The 25,161-nt window shown below is 39.2% G+C and overlaps 1 protein-coding gene across 5 annotated transcripts in view; it reads right to left on the bottom strand.

The window, feature by feature from the left end:
* The window catches only part of LOC133632718 (putative histone-lysine N-methyltransferase PRDM6), a 98,603-nt gene that overhangs the window by 53,485 nt on the left and 19,957 nt on the right, over positions 1 to 25,161 (bottom strand). For 4 of the 5 annotated variants that reach the window (XM_062025329.1, XM_062025327.1, XM_062025328.1 and 1 more), the window contains 3 exons: positions 23,121 to 23,463; positions 2,902 to 3,050; positions 2,673 to 2,831 (listed from right to left, as the gene is read on the bottom strand). In XM_062025329.1, the coding sequence (XP_061881313.1) occupies positions 2,673 to 2,831; positions 2,902 to 3,050; positions 23,121 to 23,463 (651 nt within the window). Of the gene's footprint in view, positions 1 to 2,672; positions 2,832 to 2,901; positions 3,051 to 23,120; positions 23,464 to 23,987; positions 24,030 to 25,161 lie in introns of those variants that run through there. The other variant, XM_062025331.1, reaches the window with a different exon arrangement.

Genomic DNA, 25,161 nt, shown 5'->3' with positions numbered 1-25,161 from the left:
TCTGGACCTCCACATGTAGAAGCAACAGTCTGGACCTCCACATGTAGGAGCAATAGTCTGGACCTCCACATGTAGAAGCAACAGTCTGGACCTCCACATGTAGAAGCAACAGTCTGGACCTCCACATGTAGGAGCAACAGTCTGGACCTCCACATGTAGGAGCAACAGTCTGGACCTCCACATGTAGGAGCAACAGTCTGGACCTCCACATGTAGAAGCAACAGTCTGGACCTCCACATGTAGGAGCAACAGTCTGGACCTCCACATGTAGGAGCAACAGTCTGGACCTCCACATGTAGGAGCAACAGTCTGGACCTCCACATGTAGAAGCAACAGTCTGGACCTCCACATGTAGAAGCAACAGTCTGGACCTCCACATGTAGGAGCAACAGTCTGGACCTCCACATGTAGAAGCAACAGTCTGGACCTCCACATGTAGGAGCAACAGTCTGGACCTCCACATGTAGGAGCAACAGTCTGGACCTCCACATGTAGGAGCAACAGTCTGGACCTCCACATGTAGAAGCAACAGTCTGGACCTCCACATGTAGGAGCAACAGTCTGGACCTCCACATGTAGAAGCAACAGTCTGGACCTCCACATGTAGAAGCAACAGTCTGGACCTCCACATGTAGAAGCAACAGTCTGGACCTCCACATGTAGGAGCAATAGTCTGGACCTCCACATGTAGAAGCAACAGTCTGGACCTCCACATGTAGAAGCAACAGTCTGGACCTCCACATGTAGAAGCAACAGTCTGGACCTCCACATGTAGGAGCAACAGTCTGGACCTCCACATGTAGAAGCAACAGTCTGGACCTCCACATGTAGAAGCAACAGTCTGGACCTCCACATGTAGGAGCAACAGTCTGGACCTCCACATGTAGGAGCAACAGTCTGGACCTGGGTCTGACGCCATGTTCTCAGCGAGCCGCCTCATCAATCAGCAGGCTGATAATGCCTCAGACATCCCATAATATTTGGAGAAGCGAGCTGCTTTCTCACACAACAACTGGAGCGTTAAGTGTGTGCGGGGGAGGGGAGCAGACGTCTTCTTCAGCGTCGCCATGACAACAGTGATGGCGTGATCCCAGGTGGTTGACTTGAGGTGTGCAACAGCGCCACCTACATCAGTTGGACCTGGGCGACCTTTCCCAATAAAAGTTGAGGACCGTTGAAGGGACATAAAAGTCCAAGTGATGATGTCATGGCGGTTCTTTAATAAAGTCTGATGGATGGAACATGAACAAATAAAAGCTGCTTTATGATCCAGAGTAGGAGATTCCGACAGGCCCAGTAGAGTTCTGGGAATCCTGGCGGGCCTCACGCTAACTAAATATTTCGCCTCAAGCTGCTTTGCTTTCTTAGCACGACAGACTCACAGGACCCGTGACAGCTTCATGTGTTTTCCCTGGAACTTCTCCGGTCTGGGTCCACCAGAACCTGGTCTTCTGCTCCCTGCCAGTCCAACTTATGGGGAACCAGGCTAAAGAAAAGTCTGGACATTCCTGGGCACACTAGTAAGAAACTCCAGCGGCAGGGTTCAAAGGTCACATCCTGCTGCTCCTCATTATGGACAACATGAGACAAGCTTCCTGATTGGCTGGCAGACTGCTCTTAGCCAATCATGTCACAGCTTGATGATGTAGTAGAATTTATGACCTTTGACCTATAGTTCATGTCTGTCAAAAATGTATGCTCGTTTTGATTTCTCTTCCTCTTCTGTGGGACAAAAGTGAAAGTAAGTCGTGCCAACCAGTCTACAGAATGTGTTGACTGTCTAAAGGATTGGAGTTGTTATGGAACAGATAGGGAAAAACAACAAGACATTGACGCACTCGATAAGGAACAATGACGCACAAAAGACATATAAAAAATGGCAGAAGACCGGAACTCGAGAGTGATTTTGGCTTGTGTGTGTCTTGTTGGCTCCGGAGTAACATGTGGTCTGTCTGCACGGCCAACTTAATTCAACCTGCACTTCTGATAATGGGTAAATAAATGTGTTGTACTAAACTACTTTTGTTGCCTGTTTAAGCTTCGGACAATCCACTACAATGACATTAGAAGAGAACACTTGTATCAGTGCACTTCAGGAAGTACACTCAAAGGATGAAGTTTCTTCAACGTTGCCATGATTACACAAAGTGATACAGAAGTGCACGTTAGCGGCAGACAGCAGATATTTAAGGTGTGGTATCCATTCTCACATGAAAACATGAAGACTTTGGGTATTTAGGGTGATGTAGTATATTGTGAACATGAACACAAAAGGTAACAACTTGTCAATGACGCAATGCTTTAGTGTTTTTATGCTCATAACATGGAACTGACTTTTATGCTGATTGTCCTTAATACATCTACAACTACAAAAGCAGTGAAGTTGTCACCGTGTAAATAAATGGTCAATAAAAAGAGAATACAACAAATCCTTTTCAACTTGTCTTCAATAGACTGCAAAGACAAGATATTTCATGTTCACACTGACAAACTTTGCTATTTTTGCAAATAATCATGAACTTAGAATGGAATGGCAGCAACACATTGCAAAAAAGGCATTTTTACCAGTGTGTTACATGGCCTTTCCTTTTAACAACAAGGTTTGGGAACTGAGGAGACACATTTTTACTCAGTCCAGGACTGAATAACCTTTAGCTAGGACTCTCACTCACCTCCCATAGGTGTCGTGTGTTCCTGGTGGCGCCCAAGCGGACTTTGTCCAGCATCAGAGGGACGCCCTGGAATGGTCCGATCCAAGTTCCCTGGGGAACCCTTTGGGCGGCACAGATGCCGTACCCCAGGCCGGGGACGGTGCTGGTGCACAGGCACACCTGCAAACCAAACACACCTTTTAGGTCAAAGGCAAGTTGACCACAGGGGGTGGGGGGTGGGGGGGCTCACCTCCCGGGGGAGGTCTCTCAGCCAATCAGGGACATCGGGCAGGGCAACGGGTGCGGCGGTGCTGCTGGTGCCGACCAGCCTCCTCAGGGAATGCAGCGGTCCGTGCATGGGACACTCGCCGTTGTGGTTGTCGGCGCACATGTCACAACCTGCGCAGGAAGACTTGCAAAGGTGAGCCTTCCTTTTTCTGTCAACAAGTCAAATCATTCCTTGTGATGATTATCAGAGTCCCACAAGAAATGTTCTGGCTAAGGTGATCACAGTCCTGCTATGTTCAATTGAAGTTTGGACCCTGATGTAAAACCGCCTGCAGTGCGTCATGGGCGTGTTATTAGGTCTGACACTGCAGCCGCCTTCTCTCCTTTGTTCACTGTGTCCATGCAGAGTATACCACACTCCTTTGTTCACTGTGTCCATGCAGAGTATACCACACTCCTTTGTTCACTGTGTCCATGCAGAGTATACCACACTCCTTTGTTCACTGTGTCCATGCAGAGTATACCACACTCCTTTGTTCACTGTGTCCATGCAGAGTATACCACACTCCTTTGTTCACTGTGTCCATGCAGAGTATATCACACTCCTTTGTTCACTGTGTCCATGCAGAGTATACCACACTCCTGTGTTCACTGTGTCCATGCAGAGTATATCACACTCCTTTGTTCACTGTGTCCATGCAGAGTATATCACACTCCTTTGTTCACTGTGTCCATGCAGAGTATATCACACTCTGCAGACACTGAACAATTGATGTGCTCTTTTATTTACATGTTCTGAGGTTCTGGACAGTATAGCGCCCCTCAGAGCTATACGTCCAAAGCCAACACAGGAGCCTCGGCTCAATGACACCACACGCACAGCTCGGCGTGAGTGGCGAAGGGCGGAGCGCAAGTGGAAAGGGGATCACTTGGAGGTCTCATCAAATTTTAAAAGAAAACTGTCAGAATTATCAAAGTGTGGTTAAAGCTGAGAAAATAAAATATCCGTCAGACTTAATTTCAAATAGTGTCTACAAGCCACGTGTTCTTTTTAAAACTATTAGTTATGTTCTTAATCCGAATCCAGCCACTTTACTGGAGATGACAAGTGAAACTTGGGAAAAATGTCTCTCCTTTTTTAACGACAAGGTTGCTTCTATTCGGGCAAATCTTTCTCCTTCTTCATTGAGTTTGAATGTGGCCACTCAGTGCTCGGCTGTGTTTAGTCACTTTGAGCCTGTGTCCATGCCTGAGCTTACAGGAATAGTTGACAAACTAAAACCCTGGTCCTGTCCCACAGACCCAGTCCCCCCTCGCTTTTTTAAAGAAGTCTGGGACACTATTGACTTGTCTGTTAGGGACATCATCAACAGCAGCTTCATTTCTGCCAGTGTGCCCTCTTTTTGTAAAAGAGCTGTTGTTGAGCCTTTGATTAAAAAAAAACAGGTCTTGATCCTACAAGTTTGTCAAATTATCGGCCCATTTCTAAATTACCTTTTGTGTCAAAAATTTTGGAGAAATGTGTTTTGGCGCAACTGCAGCCTTTTTTAGATAAAAATAGCACTTTAGATCCACTTCAGTCTGGATACAAAAGTTTGCACAGTACTGAATCTGCACTTTTAAAGGTTTTTACTGATTTGCTTTTAATGAGACTGTGTGGGTGTCAGGGGGACTGCATTAGAGTGGTTCAGATCCTACCTGTCAGAGAGCTCCTTCTCTGTCAGGCTGGGGGACGCCACCTCTTCTTCTGCTCCGCTTTACTGTGGTGTCCCCCAGGGATCTATTCTAGGCCCCATCCTGTTTTCCCTATACATTCTCCCTCTTGGAGAGATTTTTAAGAAACATGGAGTGTCTTATCACTTTTATGCAGACGACTGCCAAATGTATATGCCGATTTCAAAAGGCCACGGCCCCCTGAACCCCTTCTCAACTGTCTATGTCATGTCAAGGCTTGGTTAGCCCAGAATGTTTTAATAATGAATGAGGGAAAAACGGAAATTTCAGTTTTTGGTCCGGCCCTCACTGATTTGGGACCATTGCAAAATGATGTGTCACCAGTCTTGGCGTCACTATAGACAGCCATTTTAAACTTGACAAACAAGTCAATGGCGTTTTAAAATCCTGTTTTTATCATCTTCGTCTTTTAGTAAAGGTAAGACCGTTTTTATCTTTGAACCTTTTTGAAGAAGTGGTGCATGCTTTTATTTCAAGTGGCCTGGACTACTGCGATGCACTTTATGCTGGCATTAGCCAAAAAGCTCTCTCCCGGTTGCAGTTAGTCCAGAAGGCGGCAGCAGGACTTTTAACAGGGGCCAGGAGACGCCAGCATATTCTTCAGAGTTTGCACTGGCTCCCTGTTCATTTTACAATTGATTTTAAAACCTTGCTGTTGGTTTTTAAAGCTTTACATGGACTGGCACCTCAATATATCTCGGACCTCATCCAAATTTACACTCCTGCGCGCGCTCTGAGGTCCGAAAGCCAGGTCCAGCTCGTAGTGCCCAAGACCAGACTTAAAACCAGGGGAGACAGGGCCTTCTCTGTAGTCGGCCCTAAGCTCTGGAACACTCTGCCCCTCCATGTTCAAACTGCTCCCAAAGTGGAGTGTTTTAAGTCTCGTCTTAAGACCCACTTTTATTCTTTGGCTTTTAACACTACGTGAGTTGTGTGCTCCTCTGTTGTCCTCTGTGTTTTTAACATTTTCATTTCTATTTACTGTTTTAATTGGTTTTACCCTTTAAAATCATTTTTAATCATATTTATTTTATATTGGTTTTTTTTTATATATATTGGTTTTATATGTATTTATTTTTTGTTTTTATTCAGTCATTGGTGAAGCTAAGGATAATATTTGAATATTGTTTTTAATATTGTTGTGCAGCACTTTGGAAACACTTTGTTGTTTAAATGTGCTATATAAATAAAGTGGATTGGATTGGATAAGACAGGGCTGTCAAACGTACGCTCCGTCCCAGCAGACCTAGAAACTGCTGTTCTAAATCAATCCACTAGATGTCGCAATAGCAATTGTGTTTATGCCTGCTGTCTCCTTTCAGGAACAACAGAAGAAGAAGAGTCATTGAATGTGGCGCACATTTTCCTTACCTTGAAAAGAAGTTGTTTTTTTGTACTTGACAACAAATCAAAGTAACATAATATATTGCAAATCACACAAAGTCCTACGCTATTTTTAACTTTTATTACCAATCTTACGATAACAAACGGCACAATTCCAACAGCTTTTACCTCCCGTGCAAACACTTCTGTCTCCATGCTTACACAACACTCCCTCAATCTCCGCCAATCACGATATGTTTGCAAACGTGGGAAAAACTGACATTAAATCCAAACCACACCAACATAAAACATTAGCTGGTGGTTACAGAATGAATTGATATACCTGTATTTATGTGTGCACTATTGACAATCGATGTACCCAAAACTCCACCACAGGAAAAAGACTTTGATTACCGAAAATTGTCTGGAGCGTTGTCAGCATGTCTGTGATTTTGATGTATAATGCAGATATACCCACAGACAGCCATCTACAAAGAGTGCAAATATTAAGAGGACAGTGGCGTAGTTTAAGGAAAGAAAGTCCAACTGGAGGAGCAGCGCCAAGTAAGTGTGACGTCATGCGGACATGGAGGGACAGAAGTAGTCTCTAAACACGACCACATTCTATAATAACACCAGAAGAAGATGCTAGTAGTTTTTCATTTAAAAAATCATTAAAAGTCTCAACAAAGTGCCTTGTACAAAAAGCAGCCACAGGATAAAAATAAATATGTAATACTAAGTTGTTAAATGTATGTATACTAGGGGTGTAACGCTACGTGTATTTGTATTCAACCCTTTCGGTACGGGGGGTTCAGTTTGGAACGGAGGTGCACCCAACGAGTTTCCACACGGGCATATTAAGTAGCGAACCGCACCACGGACGGACATAAGCAGCGTACCGCACGTTGTGTAAAGAATGCACACTGAGGCACAACACATGGCATGCTAGCTACGACAACATGCAAAGGCCAGAGCTGGAAGACCCTCCTGCCTCCTCAATATCTCCCCTTCGAGGTGCGATACAACAATGGAGGACGAGAGGTGGACAAAGCGAAAGCGGTTTGCAGACATTGTTCAGCAGCGGTAGGGTATGCTTCTGGCAACATGTCCAACATGCTAACCCATTTCAAGCGTGGCCTCATACAAAGCAGTCTCAAGCTTTCCACTAGATTCTGCAGGAAGAACTATTCATATAACTTAGCCACATTCATATATCTTCTTACTGCCAACTTAGCCAGGCACTAATATCCTCTTACTGCCAACTTAGCCAGGCACTACATTCATATATCCTCTTACTGCCAACTTAGCCAGGCACTACATTCATATATCCTCTTACTGCCAACTTAGCCAGGCACTACATTCATATATCTTCTTACTGCCAACTTAGCCAGGCACTAATATCCTCTTACTGCCAATTTAGCCAGGCACTAATATCCTCTTACTGCCAACTTAGCCACATTCATATATCTTCTTACTGCCAACTTAGCCAGGCACTACATTCATATATCTTCTTACTGACAACTTAGCCAGGCACTAATATCCTCTTACTGCCAACTTAGCCAGGCACTAATATCCTCTTACTGCCAACTTAGCCAGGCACTAATATCCTCTTACTGCCAACTTAGCCAGGCACTACATTCATATATCCTCTTACTGCCACTTAGCCAGGCACTACATTCATATATCCTCTTACTGCCAACTTAGCCAGGCACTACATTCATATATCCTCTTACTGCCAACTTAGCCAGGCACTACATTCATATATCCTCTTACTGCCAACTTAGCCAGGCACTACATTCATATATCCTCTTACTGACAACTTAGCCAGGCACTACATTCATATATCCTCTTACTGACAACTTAGCCAGGCACTACATTCATATATCCTCTTACTGACAACTTAGCCAGGCACTACATTCATATATCCTCTTACTGCCAACTTAGCCAGGCACTACATTCATATATCCTCTTACTGCCAACTTAGCCAGGCACTACATTCATATATCCTCTTACTGACAACTTAGCCAGGCACTACATTCATATATCCTCTTACTGCCAACTTAGCCAGGCACTACATTCATATATCTTCTTACTGCCAACTTAGCCAGGCACTACATTCATATATCCTCTTACTGCCAACTTAGCCAGGCACTACATTCATATATCCTCTTACTGCCAACTTAGCCAGGCACTACATTCATATATCCTCTTACTGCCAACTTAGCCAGGCACTACATTCATATATCCTCTTACTGCCAACTTAGCCAGGCACTACATTCATATATCCTCTTACTGACAACTTAGCCAGGCACTACATTCATATATCCTCTTACTGACAACTTAGCCAGGCACTACATTCATATATCCTCTTACTGCCAACTTAGCCAGGCACTACATTCATATATCCTCTTACTGCCAACTTTGCCAGGCACTACATTCATATATCCTCTTACTGACAACTTAGCCAGGCACTACATTCATATATCCTCTTACTGCCAACTTAGCCAGGCACTACATTCATATATCCTCTTACTGCCAACTTAGCCAGGCACTACATTCATATATCCTCTTACTGACAACTTAGCCAGGCACTACATTCATATATCCTCTTACTGCCAACTTAGCCAGGCACTACATTCATATATCCTCTTACTGCCAACTTAGCCAGGCACTACATTCATATATCCTCTTACTGCCAACTTAGCCAGGCACTACATTCATATATCCTCTTACTGCCAACTTAGCCAGGCACTACATTCATATATCCTCTTACTGCCAACTTAGCCAGGCACTACATTCATATATCCTCTTACTGACAACTTAGCCAGGCACTACATTCATATATCCTCTTACTGCCAACTTAGCCAGGCACTACATTCATATATCCTCTTACTGCCAACTTAGCCAGGCACTAATATCCTCTTACTGCCAACTTAGCCAGGCACTACATTCATATATCCTCTTACTGCCAACTTAGCCAGGCACTACATTCATATATCCTCTTACTGACAACTTAGCCAGGCACTACATTCATATATCCTCTTACTGCCAACTTAGCCAGGCACTACATTCATATATCCTCCTACTGCCAACTTAGCCAGGCACTACATTCATATATCCTCTTACTGACAACTTAGCCAGGCACTACATTCATATATCCTCTTACTGACAACTTAGCCAGGCACTACATTCATATATCCTCTTACTGACAACTTAGCCAGGCACTACATTCATATATCCTCTTACTGACAACTTAGCCAGGCACTACATTCATATATCCTCTTACTGCCAACTTAGCCAGGCACTACATTCATATATCCTCTTACTGCCAACTTAGCCAGGCACTAAATATCCTCTTACTGCCAACTTAGCCAGGCACTACATTCATATATCCTCTTACTGCCAACTTAGCCAGGCACTACATTCATATATCCTCTTACTGACAACTTAGCCAGGCACTACATTCATATATCCTCTTACTGCCAACTTAGCCAGGCACTACATTCATATATCCTCCTACTGCCAACTTAGCCAGGCACTACATTCATATATCCTTACTGACAACTTAGCCAGGCACTACATTCATATATCCTCTTACTGACAACTTAGCCAGGCACTAATATCCTCTTACTGCCAACTTAGCCAGGCACTAATATCCTCTTACTGCCAACTTAGCCAGGCACTAATATCCTCTTACTGCCAACTTAGCCAGGCACTACATTCATATATCCTCTTACTGCCAACTTAGCCAGGCACTACATTCATATATCCTCTTACTGACAACTTAGCCAGGCACTACATTCATATATCCTCTTACTGACAACTTAGCCAGGCACTACATTCATATATCCTCTTACTGCCAACTTAGCCAGGCACTACCTCGCCATACCTGCTAGCTCCGTGCCCAGTGAAAGGGTATTTTCCCCAGCTGGAGACATTGTCACTGCAAGCAGGTTTGCTCTTTCTGCACACAAAGTGGATTTTTGTGGCAAGAAACATGAGTTGACTTGAAACTGTTTAATGTTGCACTTTTTATATGTAGTAGACAAGTTTTGTCATTTTATTTCATCTGAACAACAACTTGAAGCAGTTTAATGTTGCACTTTATATGTAGAAAGGTTTTGTTAAGAAACCTATTCTGAGCCCTATCTTATTTAGTTTTATTTGATATATGTTGACCACATTAACCCTGGCAATGGACCCTGTGTGTGTATGTAATGTATGTTAGCATTCATGACTACCTGTGTGTGTATGTAATGTATGTTAGCATTCATGACTACCTGTGTGTGTATGTAATGTATGTTAGCATTCATGACTACCTGTGTGTATATACAGTATGTATGTTAGCATTCATGACTACCTGTGTGTATATACAGTATGTATGTTAGCATTCATGACTACCTGTGTGTGTATGTAATGTATGTTAGCATTCATGACTACCTGTGTGTATATACAGTATGTATGTTAGCATTCATGACTACCTGTGTGTATATGTAATGTATGTTAGCATTCATGACTACCTGTGTGTATATACAGTATGTATGTTAGCATTCATGACTACCTGTGTGTATATGTAATGTATGTTAGCATTCATGACTACCTGTGTGTATATGTAATGTATGTTAGCATTCATGACTACCTGTGTGTGTATATACAGTATGTATGTTAGCATTCATGACTACCTGTGTGTGTATGTAATGTATGTTAGCATTCATGACTACCTGTGTGTATATACCAGGGGTCGGCAACCCGCGGCTCCGGAGCCGCATGCGGCTCTTTGACCACTCTGATGCGGCTCAGCTACATACCCCCCGATTTTCCCAGGAGACTTATGGATCTCAGTGCCTCTCCTAGATTACTCCCAGGGAAAATATAATTCTGTTTACACTCTAATTACTAAATAAAGGGAGTGCCCTAAATGCAGTGCAGTAATTGTCCTTTATAGCATTTTACAAACAGCGTGCCAGCCCGGCCACATGTTGCATGTTGCTTTTACTTGCAAACGTAGGAGACAGCAAAGCATACTTAGTCATCAGCCACACAGCTTACACTGACGGTAGCCGTATCCAACAACTTCAACATTGTTACGTTACAAATATGCGCCACACTGTGAACCCACACCAAAAAAGAATGAAAAACACATTTCTGGAGAACATCCCAGTAACACAACATAAACACAACACAACCAATACCCAGAATCCCATGCAGCCCTAACTCTTCCGGTCTACATTATACACCCCCGCTACCACCAAATCCCCCCACACATCAAACCCCCCCCCCCCCCGCCCCCCCTTGCGTTGGTTGAGCGGAAGAGTTAGGGCTGCATGGGATTCTGGGTATTGGTACCGTCAGTGTAAGATGTGTGGCTGCTGAGGTAGTACGCCTTGCTGTCACTTACGTGAGCTAGTTGAAACTGCATTCTACATGTGGTCGAGCAGGTACACTGTTTGGACAGACTGTAGAGGGGGCCAAAAGCAGTGTCATCACGCCCTGATATTCGGGAGTCTCTCGGGAAAAATGAGAGGGTTGGCAAGTATGATGCTATCAAGCGCCATTCATTCAAAACTCGCGGGCCGCACTAACATCACATTTCCACATTAAAGTGCGTGCCGGTGCGTGTGTCTGAGACCCCTGGTTAACTTAGCACAAAGCATTTAAGCTTAGTATGCGGTGTTTTTTCATTTTAAATTTTAAATTTTTTGTGGCTCCCATTACTTTCTTTAATTTGTGAAACTTGCCAAAATGGCTCTTTGAGTGGTAAAGGTTGCCGACCCCTGGTATATACAGTATGTATGTTAGCATTCATGACTACCTGTGTGTATATAAAATGTATGTTAGCATTCATGACTACCTGTGTGTATATGTAATGTATGTTAGCATTCATGACTACCTGTTTGTATATACAGTATGTATGTTAGCATTCATGACTACCTGTGTGTATATAAAATGTATGTTAGCATTCATGACTACCTGTGTGTATATGTAATGTATGTTAGCATTCATGACTACCTGTTTGTATATACAGTATGTATGTTAGCATTCATGACTACCTGTGTGTATATAAAATGTATGTTAGCATTCATGACTACCTGTGTGTATATGTAATGTATGTTAGCATTCATGACTACCTGTTTGTATATACAGTATGTATGTTAGCATTCATGACTACCTGTGTGTATATACAGTATGTATGTTAGCATTCATGACTACCTGTGTGTATATACAGTATGTATGTTAGCATTCATGACTACCTGTTTGTATATGTAATGTATGTTAGCATTCATGACTACCTGTTAGTATATACAGTATGTATGTTAGCATTCATGACTACCTGTGTGTATATACAGTATGTATGTTAGCATTCATGACTACCTGTGTGTATATGTAATGTATGTTAGCATTCATGACTACCTGTTAGTATATACAGTATGTATGTTAGCATTCATGACTACCTGTGTGTGTATGTAATGTATGTTAGCATTCATGACTACCTGTTTGTATATACAGTATGTATGCTAGCATTCATGACTACCTGTGTGTATATGTAATGTATGTTAGCATTCATGACTACCTGTGTGTGTATATAATGTATGTTAGCATTCATGACTACCTGTTTGTATATACAGTATGTATGTTAGCATGCATGACTACCTGTGTGTGTATGTAATGTATGTTAGCATTCATGACTACCTGTGTGTATATACAGTATGTATGTTAGCATTCATGACTACCTGTGTGTATATGTAATGTATGTTAGCATTCATGACTACCTGTTTGTATATACAGTATGTATGTTAGCATTCATGACTACCTGTGTGTGTATGTAATGTATGTTAGCATTCATGACTACCTGTTTGTATATACAGTATGTATGTTAGCATTCATGACTACCTGTGTGTGTATGTAATGTATGTTAGCATTCATGACTACCTGTGTGTATATACAGTATGTATGTTAGCATTCATGACTACCTGTGTGTATATGTAATGTATGTTAGCATTCATGACTACCTGTTTGTATATACAGTATGTATGTTAGCATTCATGACTACCTGTTTGTATATACAGTATGTATGTTAGCATTCATGACTACCTGTGTGTATATGTAATGTATGTTAGCATTCATGAATACCTGTGTGTATATATGTATGTTAGCATTCATGAATACTTGTGTGTATATATGTATGTTAGCATTCATGACTACCTGTGTGTATATATGTATGTTAGCATTCATGAATACCTGTGTGTATATATGTATGTTAGCATTCATGACTACCTGTGTGTATATATGTATGTTAGCATTCATGAATACTTGTGTGTATATATGTATGTTAGCATTCATGAATACCTGTGTGTATATATGTATGTTAGCATTCATGAATACTTGTGTGTATATATGTATGTTAGCATTCATGAATACTTGTGTGTATATATGTATGTTAGCATTCATGACTACCTGTGTGTATATATGTATGTTAGCATTCATGAATACCTGTGTGTATATATGTATGTTAGCATTCATGAATACTTGTGTGTATATATGTATGTTAGCATTCATGAATACTTGTGTGTATATATGTATGTTAGCATTCATGACTACCTGTGTGTATATATGTATGTTAGCATTCATGAATACTTGTGTGTATATATGTATGTTAGCATTCATGAATACTTGTGTGTATATATGTATGTTAGCATTCATGAATACTTGTGTGTATATATGTATGTTAGCATTCATGACTACCTGTGTGTATATATGTATGTTAGCATTCATGAATACCTGTGTGTATATATGTATGTTAGCATTCATGAATACTTGTGTGTATATATGTTTGTTAGCATTCATGACTACCTGTGTGTATATATGTATGTTAGCATTCATGACTACCTGTGTGTATATATGTATGTTAGCATTCATGACTACCTGTGTATATATGTATGTTAGCATTCATGACAAGCAACCATTTCCACATCAACACCATATGAAACAAATAGTCAACAACAGAAGGAGATAACGTCCGCAGGAACCTACCACATAGTGAAGGACATACACTATTTGATGTCCTATTATGCAGGAACCTACCACGTAGTGAAGGACATACACTATTTGATGTCCTATTATGCAGGAACCTACCACGTAGTGAAGGACATACACTATTTGATGTCCTATTATGCAGGAACCTACCACATAGTGAAGGACATACACTATTTGATGTCCTATTATGCAGGAACCTACCACATAGTGAAGGACATACACTATTTGATGTCCTATTATGCAGGAACCTACCACATAGTGAAGGACATACACTATTTGATGTCCTATTATGCAGGAACCTACCACATAGTGAAGGACATACACTATTTGATGTCCTATTATGCAGGAACCTACCACATAGTGAAGGACATACTTCTGATTAAGGAAATGTATAAGAAACAAAAAAACAATGAAAGTGTCAACTGTATATGGCTTGTATACATGCATTTTCATGAAAGGAATAAAAATAAATGATGATGATGATGAAGGACATACATTCTTTGATGTCCTATTATGCAGCTCATTTTTATTTGACACTTATTGAAATATCTTGTGTGACATCATGCACAAAAGTGCACTAATAGCTTGTTTTAAAATGTCTCTGACAATCTTGCACTTTCTGTTTTGAAATGACATGAATGTTTGTGCCACTGCTTAATAACTGTTTCATAAATACACTTTTAGTTGTGGTTTCACTCTGCATGAAAGTTTAAAGTCCTACTGAAAGCCACGACTAGCGACCACGCAGTCTGATAGTTTATATATCAATGATGAAATCTTAACATTATAACACATGCCAATACGGCCGGGTTAACTTATAAAGTGACATTTTAAATTTGCCGCTAAACTTCCGGTTCGAAACGCCTCTGAGGATGACGTATGCGCGTGACGTAGACCGGCGAACACGGGTATGCCTTCCACATTGAAGCCAATACGAAAAAGCTCTGTTTTCATTTCATAATTCCACAGTATTCTGGACATCTGTGTTGGTGAATCTGTTTCAATCATGTTCATTGCATTATGGAGAAGGAAGCTGAGCAAGCAAAGAAGAAAGTTGTCGGTGCGAAATGGACGTATTTTTCAAACGTAGTCAGCAACAACAGTACACAGCCGGCGCTTCTTTGTTTACATTCCCGAAAGATGCAGTCAAGATGGAAGAACTCGGATAACAGAGACTCTAACCAGGAGGACTTTTGACTTCGATACACAGACGCCTGTAGAGAACTGGGACAACACAGACTCTTACCAGGATTACTTTGATTTGGATGACAAAGACGCAGACGTGCTACTGTGAGTATGCAGCTTTGGCTTCTAAACATTTGATCGCTTGACCGTATGTGCGCAACTTTTTTTTGCGTATGTACGTAACTTTTTAAAAATATATAAGCTTTATGAACCTTGGGTTAGGTGAACGGTCTTTTGGGCTGAGTGATTGTGTGTGTTGATCAGGTGTTTGAATTGTATTGGCGTGTTCTATGGAGCTAGGAGCTAGCATAGGAGCTAGGAGCTAGCATAACAAACACGCAGGTGTTTTATGCAGGATTAATTTGTGGCATATTAAATATAAGCCTGGTTGTGTTGTGGCTAATAGAGTATATATATGTCTTGTGTTTATTTACTGTTGTAGTCATTCCCAGCTGAATATCAGGTACCGTGAGTATGCAGCCTTGGCTGCTAAACATTCGATAACTTGACCGTATGTGCGCGTCACGTACGTAACTTTTTAAAAATATATAAGCTTTATGAACCTTGGGTTAGGTGAACGGTCTTTTGGGCTGAGTGATTGTGTGTGTTGATCAGGTGTTTGAATTGTATTGGCGTGTTCTATGGAGCTAGGAGCTAGCAGAGGAGCTAGGAGCTAGCATAACACGTACCGTACCGTACGTGCGCGTCACGTACGTAACTTTTTAAAAATATATAAGCTTTATGAAACTTGGGTTAGGTGAACGGTCTTTTGGGCTGAGTGATTGTGTGTGTTGATCAGGTGTTTGAATTGTATTGGCGTGTTCTATGGAGCTAGGAGCTAGCAGAGGAGCTAGGAGCTAGCATAACAAACACGCAGGTGTTTTAATGCAGGATTAATTTGTGTCATATTAAATATAAGCCTGGTTGTGTTGTGGCTAATAGAGTATATATATGTCTTGTGTTTATTTACTGTTGTAGTCATTCCCAGCTGAATATCAGGTCACTCTCACAGCATCTTCCCTATCTGAATAGCTTCAACTCCCCACTAGTCCTTCACTTGCACTTTACTCATCCACAAATCTTTCATCCTCGCTCAAATTAATGGGGAAATTGTCGCTTTCTCGGTCCGAATCTCTCTCACTTCATGCGGCCATCATTGTAAACAATAGGGAACTTTGCGTATATGTTCAACTGACTACGTCACGCTACTTCCGGTAGGGGCAAGCCTTTTTTTTATCAGATACCAAAAGTTGCAATCTTTATCGTCGTTGTTCTCTACTAAATCCTTTCAGCAAAAATATGGCAATATCGCGAAATGATCAAGTATGACACATAGAATAGATCTGCTATCCCCGTTTAAATAAAAACAATTCATTTCAGTAGGCCTTTAAAAGTAGCATATATGAATGCAGTATGAAGAAGAATGTTTGAATGTAGACACATAGAATCATCATACTGCTGTGATTATATGCATCAAGTGTTCATTCAAGGCTAAGGCAACATATCCACATATATATGGTGTTTCGTGACATGGCCTTAAATATGGGGATATTAAAAAACGGCCATATCGCCCAGCCCTACTCCAAACATTTTTGAATTCCTTCTTTCAGACACATTTGGATAAGCATCCATCTTCTGTCCAAGCAAGAAAGAGGGATGTTGAAGAGGATTTAGGACTTCTCACAGGCTGTATCGTGTCAATCGTGGCTTTGCAGATTCACAAAGTGTCCTTTCTTGTCTTTTTCAAACTGCACCGTTTTTTTTACTCAGATTTTTCAACAAGCTTGAAGTGTTTGTCGACAGGATTATTTGTCACGTGCACATTTTCACTTGTATTTTCTGGCCAAAGAAAGCAATCTGAAGTTGTCTTTATTTTTACGTTATCGTGCCAAGATTTTACCAGCAGTAGATTTTCCTGAGCTAACATTAGTGCTAAGGTTTAGATGTGCCAGCGGTCTCAAACATTTTTGACACTTTGGGAAGTTCCCTCGCGTCACTTTGCCGCTTGTTGCCTAGCAACCACACGTGGACATTTCTTCACATCATCATCTTACTGTAATTACACACTTCATTAGTCACGTGTGTGTGTGAGGAGTAGTTGCAATTTATCATGAAAAGGAGAGAAGAAGGTAAATATTGTGATGGTCCTTTCAACTATGTGTACTTTGACAGTAATATAGTACTACACTCTCAGTGTACTCACGCTAGTATTGGATTGGACACTATTTTCTCCTTGTAACACACACACACACACACACACAATTAAGGATCCTTTGAAGGTGTGTGTGTGTGTGTGTGTGTGTGTGTGTGTGTGTGTGTGTGTGTGTGTGTGTGTGTGTGTGTGTGTGTGTGTGTGTGTGTGTGTGTGTGTGTGTGTGTGTGTGTGTGTGTGTGTGTGTGAGTGAACAATATGTCACAGGCGCTCCGTCCATTCAAGTGCAACAAAGACATTTTAAACAGTGTTTCATATCTTGTAAAAGCACTAAAATACTACATTATATTGTGTTCATGAAAAACATTTTAATACAAAACAATGACATTTTACAGCATGCGTGACACTAATATTCCAATTAAATAAATAGTTTTTTTTGTGCAGAATTGTTGAATTATTAAGTCTACTTTTACTCGTTGAGTATTAAAGCCTACTTTTACTAACATAGTATAAAAGTAAGATAGTATAAAAGTGTACTTTTACTAACAGTATAAAAGTAAGATAGTATAAAAGTGTAATTGTATTAACATAGTATAAAAGTAAGATAGTATAAAAGTAAGATAGTATAAAAGTGTAATTGTATTAACATAGTATAAAAGTAAGATAGTATAAAAGTAAGATAGTATAAAAGTGTAATTGTACTAACAGTATAAAAGTAAGATATTATAAAAGTGTAATTTTACTAACATATTATAAAAGTAAGATAGTATAAAAGTGTAATTTTACTAACATAGTATAAAAGTAAGATAGTATAAAAGTAAGATAGTATAAAAGTGTAATTGTACTAACATAGTATAAAAGTAAGATAGTATAAAAGTGTAATTGTACTAACATAGTATAAAAGTAAGATAGTATAAAAGTGTAATTGTACTAACATAGTATAAAAGTAAGATAGTATAAAAGTGTAATTGTATTAACATAGTATAAAAGTAAGATAGTATAAAAGTGTAATTGTACTAACATAGTATAAAAGTAAGATATTATAAAAGTGTAATTGTACTAACATAGTATAAAAGTAAGATAGTATAAAAGTGTAATTGTACTAACATAGTATAAAAGTAAGATAGTATAAAAGTGTAATTGTACTAACATAGTATAAAAGTAAGATAGTATAAAAGTGTAATTGTACTAACATAGTATAAAAGTAAGATAGTATAAAAGTAAGATAGTATAAAAGTGTAATTGTACTAACATAGTATAAAAGTAAGATAGCATAAAAGTGTAATTGTACTAACATAGTATAAAAGTAAGATAGTATAAAAGTGTAATTGTACTAACATAGTATAAAAGTAAGATAGTATAAAAGTAAGATAGTATAAAAGTGTAATTGTACTAAAATAGTATAAAAGTAAGATAGTATAAAAGTGTAATTGTACTAACATAGTATAAAAGTAAGATAGTATAAAAGTAAGATAGTATAAAAGTGTAATTGTACTAAAATAGTATAAAAGTAAGATAGTATAAAAGTGTAATTGTACTAACATAGTATAAAAGTAAGATAGTATAAAAGTGTAATTGTACTAACATAGTATAAAAGTAAGATAGTATAAAAGTAAGATAGTATAAAAGTGTAATTGTACTAACATAGTATAAAAGTAAGATAGTATAAAAGTAAGATAGTATAAAAGTGTAATTGTACTAACATAGTATAAAAGTAAGATAGTATAAAAGTAAGATAGTATAAAAGTGTAATTGTACTAACATAGTATAAAAGTAAGATAGTATAAAAGTAAGATAGTATAAAAGTGTAATTGTACTAACATAGTATAAAAGTAAGATAGTATAAAAGTGTAATTGTACTAACATAGTATAAAAGTAAGATAGTATAAAAGTAAGATAGTATGAAAGTGTAATTGTACTAACATAGTATAAAAGTAAGATAGTATAAAAGTGTAATTGTACTAACATAGTATAAAAGTAAGATAGTATAAAAGTAAGATAGTATGAAAGTGTAATTGTACTAACATAGTATCAAATGAATTCAGCGCGGGTAGTAAACGTTGAAGCGCGGCAGCGATGAGAGCGGCGGGCGCAGAGTGACGCTCGTTTGGGACAAATCAAAGTGCATTATGGGAGATGTCAGCAATAACAACAATGATGATAAACCTAATAATGATGCCAACAGCCTATTAGGAAATAAAGATGATACTTTAAAGCCATGTGTATTATTTGCAGTGTTGGGATTGGAAATGAAAACCATGACTGTTATTTGTACTCCTCTTAATTCTTACAGCACTAATAATCATTATCATTATTATTATTACAGTGTGTGAGTGCTTTATTTACTCTCTACACACACACTAATAATAATATTTATTATTAGTGTGTGTGAGTGCTTTATTTACTCCCTACACACTTCTCACACACACTAATAATAATATTTATTATTAGTGTGTGTGAGTGCTTTATTTACTCCCTACACACTTCTCACACACACTAATAATAATATTTATTATTAGTGTGTGTGAGTGCTTTATTTACTCTCTCCACACTTCTCACACACACTAATAATAAATATTATTATTAGAGTAAATAAAGCGCTCACACACACTAATAATAAATATTATTATTAGAGTAAATAAAGCGCTCACACACACTAATAATAATATTTATTATTAGTGTGTGTGAGTGCTTTATTTACTCTCTACACACTTCTCACACACACTAATAATAAATATTATTATTAGAGTAAATAAAGCGCTCACACACACTAATAATAAATATTATTATTAGAGTAAATAAAGCGCTCACACACACTAATAATAATATTTATTATTAGTGTGTGTGAGTGCTTTATTTACTCTCTACACACTTCTCACACACACTAATAATAAATATTATTATTAGTGTGTGTGAGCGCTTTATTTACTCTAATAATAATATTTATTATTAGTGTGTGTGAGAAGTGTGTAGAGAGTAAATAAAGCGCTCACACACACTAATAATAATATTTATTATTAGTGTGTGTGAGAAGTGTGTAGAGAGTAAATAAAGCGCTCACACACACTAATAATAATATTTATTATTAGTGTGTGTGTGAGAAGTGTGTAGAGAGTAAATAAAGCGCTCACACACACTAATAATAATATTTATTATTAGTGTGTGTGTGAGAAGTGTGTAGAGCAGGGGTGTCAAACTCATTTTAGATGGGGGGCCACATGGAGAAAAATCTACTCCCAAATGGGCCGAACTGGTAAAATCACGGCACAATGACTTAAAAATAAAGACAACTTCAGGTTGTTTTATTTGTTTGAAAATAGAACAAGTACATTCTGAAAATGTACAAATCATAATGTTGTTGGGGTTTTTTTGCACTTACATGTTGTGGTTAATAGTATTCTATCTTTATTTGTCGTTATTTATATTTTCTGAATAAATTATGTGATAATGTTCATCAGTCAACTCACTGGTGTTGATTTTCAATCTATCAAGATAAAAAAATAATATCAAAATCAAATTAAAGCATGTTATTTATGTAGTTTGATCATTTTCCTCGACTGATGTACTAACATCATGTGGTTTATTTTGTACATATGTAGCATCATCTACAAAGATACAAAGAATTGCTATTGTGACATCCAGTGGACACATTTAGAACAGCTGTTTCTTTCATTAAAACATTTCAGGTTACATTTTATACTTGGCAAACTCATCCCGCGGGCCGATAAAACCTGTCCGCGGGCCTGATCCGGCCCTCGGGCCGTACGTTTGACACCCCTGGTGTAGAGAGTAAATAAAGCGATCACACACACTAATAATAATATTTATTATTAGTGTGTGTGAGCGCTTTATTTCCTCCCGACCTCAACATGGTTGTGTTGGGATGATAAATAGCGAGCTGGTAGATCAATGACCCCCCCCCCCCCACTTGGTGACCCCCCCTTCTCTGGCAAACACAAAACTATATACAGCAATTAATTCCTGCTTGTCCCTCCATCCCTCATCGGGTGTGTTGGCGCGTATCGACGCAGATTACTGCTGATGAACCGTTTTATCACTCACTACACACACGCACGCACACACACACGCACACACACACACACACATGCACACACACACACACACACACACACACACACACACACACACACACACACGCACACAGACACACACACACAGACACACACAAACTCACACACATCTTCATCACGCACGTCGTCACACTTCACTTTGAACACAAACACACTTTGGCTTTTGCGGCAAACTCAATCTACTTTTTCTTAACATGAAATAATGCAGAAGAATCTCACCAAAATAATGATTCGGATTTTTTTTTTTTTTTTTTTTACATTAGTGTGTGTGTGTGTGTGTGTGTGTGTTAAACCTTACAATCTACTAAATAGGACACCAATAACAACTAGTCCATGTTTACATCATATTTCAAATGAGTGTGAAATTAAGTGTAGTTTATTATTTTTTTAACTGGAATTAAATAAATAAATTCCTAATTAATGAATAATAAATAAACAATAAATCACAACTGCTGATATTTCAACTTAACTTGAATTAAACAAATGAATAATAAATAAATAAATCACAACTGTTATTTCAATTTGAACTTAATAAATGAATAATAAATTAACAATAAATCACAACTGCTGTTATTCAACTTAAATGAAATGTAATAAACAAATAAACATTAACAATAAATCACAACTGCTGTTATTCAACTTAAATTAAATGTAATAAACAAATAAACATTAACAATAAATCACAACTGTTATTTCAACTTAAATTAAATGTAATAAACAAATAAACATTGATTAACAATAAATCACAACTGTTGTTATTTCAACTTAAATTAAATGTAATAAACAAATAAACATTAATTAACAAAAAATCACAACTGTTATTTCAACTTAAATTAAATGTAATAAACAAATAAACATTGATTAACAATAAATCACAACTGTTGTTATTTCAACTTAAATTAAATGTAATAAACAAATAAACATAAATTAACAATAAATCACAACTGTTATTTCAACTTAAATTAAATGTAATAAACAAATAAACATAAATTAACAATAAATCACAACTGTTATTTCAACTTAAATTAAATGTAATAAACAAATAAACATTAACAATAAATCACAACTGTTGTTATTTCAACTTAAATTATATGTAATAAACAAATAAACATTAATTAACAATAAATCACAACTGTTATTTCAACTTAAATTAAATGTAATAAACAAATAAACATTAACAATAAATCACAACTGTTGTTATTTCAACTTAAATTAAATGTAATAAACAAATAAACATTAGTTAAATCACAACTGTTGTTATTTCAACTTAAATTCAATTTAATAAACAAATAAACATTAATTAAATCACAACTGTTATTTTAACGTAACTTGAATTTAATAAACAAATAAACATTAATTAAATCACATGTGCTGTTATTTTAACTTAACTTGAATTTAATAAACATTAATTAAATCACATCTGTTGTTATTTTAACTTAACTTGAATTTAATAAACATTAATTAAATCACATCTGTTGTTATTTTAACTTAACTTGAATTTAATAAACATTAATTAAATCACATCTGTTGTTATTTTAACTTAACTTGAATTTAATAAACAATGATTTACCAACAAATCACAACTGTTGTTTTTTCAGCTTTTAATGTCACTTTTTTTTTAAGACAAATTGTGTAAAATTCAAATTTTCCAAATGAATATTGGAAATATTTGAGTAATATGAAAGAAAAGAGTGTGTGTGTGTGTGTGTGTGTACATACGGCTGTTGGTGTCAAGGTTGTGGTTGTTGACGGGGATGATCTCCATCCTCTGTTGTCCATACAGGAAGTAGTCCAGCTCCTCGGCGCTCAGCTTCATCCTCCCCGACAAACTTTTCCCGCCTTGGTCGTCGCCGCCGCCGCCGCTCTTCACGCTGGACGACACCACCCCCCCGCAGCTCTGCTCCTTGGCCAGCACGTCTCCTGCTCGCTGGCCGTAGAGCCGGGAGGGGCGCAGGGGGTCTGCGGGGGCCGGCGGCACGGGCAAGAGATGCTGCCAGTGATGCAAGTACGACGCGTCCACTTTCAGGAAGGCGCTCGGCTCGCCCGGCTTCAACATGGCCGCCTGGGGGACATGACAGCTGTCAATCATCACTACAGGGCTCTTTCACAATAAAAGCAGACAAAAGTGCTACTAAATATTTTACAAGACAAGTAAAAAGTGAAGTTGAAGGGACTCCAGCACTAGACTGTAAAGTACAACTTCATAGACCCAAACAGAACCTCATAGAATTAGAGCAGGACTTCATAGAACCTAGTAGTAGAACCTCATAGAATTAGAGCAGGACTTCATAGAAGCGAGTAGTAGAACCTCATAGAATTATAGCAGGACTTCATAGAACCTAGTAGTAGAACCTCATAGAATTATAGCAGGACTTCATAGAAGCTAGTAGTAGAACCTCATAGAATTAGAGCAGGACTTCATAGAAGCTTCTAAGCTGGACATGGAGCCCACAAACAGAGTTACATGTTGGTGTGTAGGTGTGACGAGGCAATGAAGAAGACTAAAAGAATGGCTACTAAACATTTAAAGACCACCATGACCCGTCACAACAGCACAGAAGAAAAGTGAGGAGAAAAGAATCTTACCCCGTCAGTGAGCGAGGAGGAGGTGTTCCTCCATCAGGACACTTCTAGTGTGTGTGTGTGTGTGTGTGTGTGTGTGGAGGTGGGAGGAGTGTTCCTCCATCAGGACACTTCTAGTGTGTGTGTGTGTGGAGGTGGGAGGAGTGTTCCTCCATCAGGACACTTCTAGTGTGTGTGTGTGTGGAGGTGGGAGGAGTGTTCCTCCATCAGGACACTTCTAGTGTGTGTGTGTGTGTGTGTGGAGGTGGGAGGAGTGTTCCTCCATCAGGACACTTCTAGTGTGTGTGTGGAGGTGGGAGGAGGTGTTCCTCCATCAGGACACTTCTAGTGTGTGTGTGTGTGTGTGTGTGTGGAGGTGGGAGGAGTGTTCCTCCATCAGGACACTTCTAGTGTGTGTGTGTGTGTGTGTGTGGAGGTGGGAGGAGTGTTCCTCCATCAGGACACTTCTAGTGTGTGTGTGTGTGGAGGTGGGAGGAGTGTTCCTCCATCAGGACACTTCTAGTGTGTGTGTGTGTGGAGGTGGGAGGAGTGTTCCTCCATCAGGACACTTCTAGTGTGTGTGTGTGTGTGTGTGGAGGTGGGAGGAGTGTTCCTCCATCAGGACACTTCTAGTGTGTGTGTGGAGGTGGGAGGAGGTGTTCCTCCATCAGGACACTTCTAGTGTGTGTGTGTGTGTGTGTGTGTGGAGGTGGGAGGAGTGTTCCTCCATCAGGACACTTCTAGTGTGTGTGTGTGTGTGTGTGTGGAGGTGGGAGGAGTGTTCCTCCATCAGGACACTTCTAGTGTGTGTGTGTGTGTGTGTGGAGGTGGGAGGAGTGTTCCTCCATCAGGACACTTCTAGTGTGTGTGTGGAGGTGGGAGGAGGTGTTCCTCCATCAGGACACTTCTAGTGTGTGTGTGTGTGTGTGTGTGTGGAGGTGGGAGGAGTGTTCCTCCATCAGGACACTTCTAGTGTGTGTGTGTGTGTGTGTGTGTGTGTGGAGGTGGGAGGAGTGTTCCTCCATCAGGACACTTCTAGTGTGTGTGTGGAGGTGGGAGGAGGTGTTCCTCCATCAGGACACTTCTAGTGTGTGTGTGGAGGTGGGAGGAGGTGTTCCTCCATCAGGACACTTCTAGTGTGTGTGTGTGTGGAGGTGGGAGGAGTGTTCCTCCATCAGGAACTTCTAGTGTGTGTGTG

The sequence above is a fragment of the Entelurus aequoreus genome, linkage group LG17, assembly GCF_033978785.1.
Source record: "Entelurus aequoreus isolate RoL-2023_Sb linkage group LG17, RoL_Eaeq_v1.1, whole genome shotgun sequence".
Classification (NCBI taxonomy): domain Eukaryota; kingdom Metazoa; phylum Chordata; class Actinopteri; order Syngnathiformes; family Syngnathidae; genus Entelurus; species Entelurus aequoreus.
The sequence above is the reverse complement of the archived record's forward strand: the minus strand, read 5'-3'. Positions and strand labels throughout refer to the sequence as shown.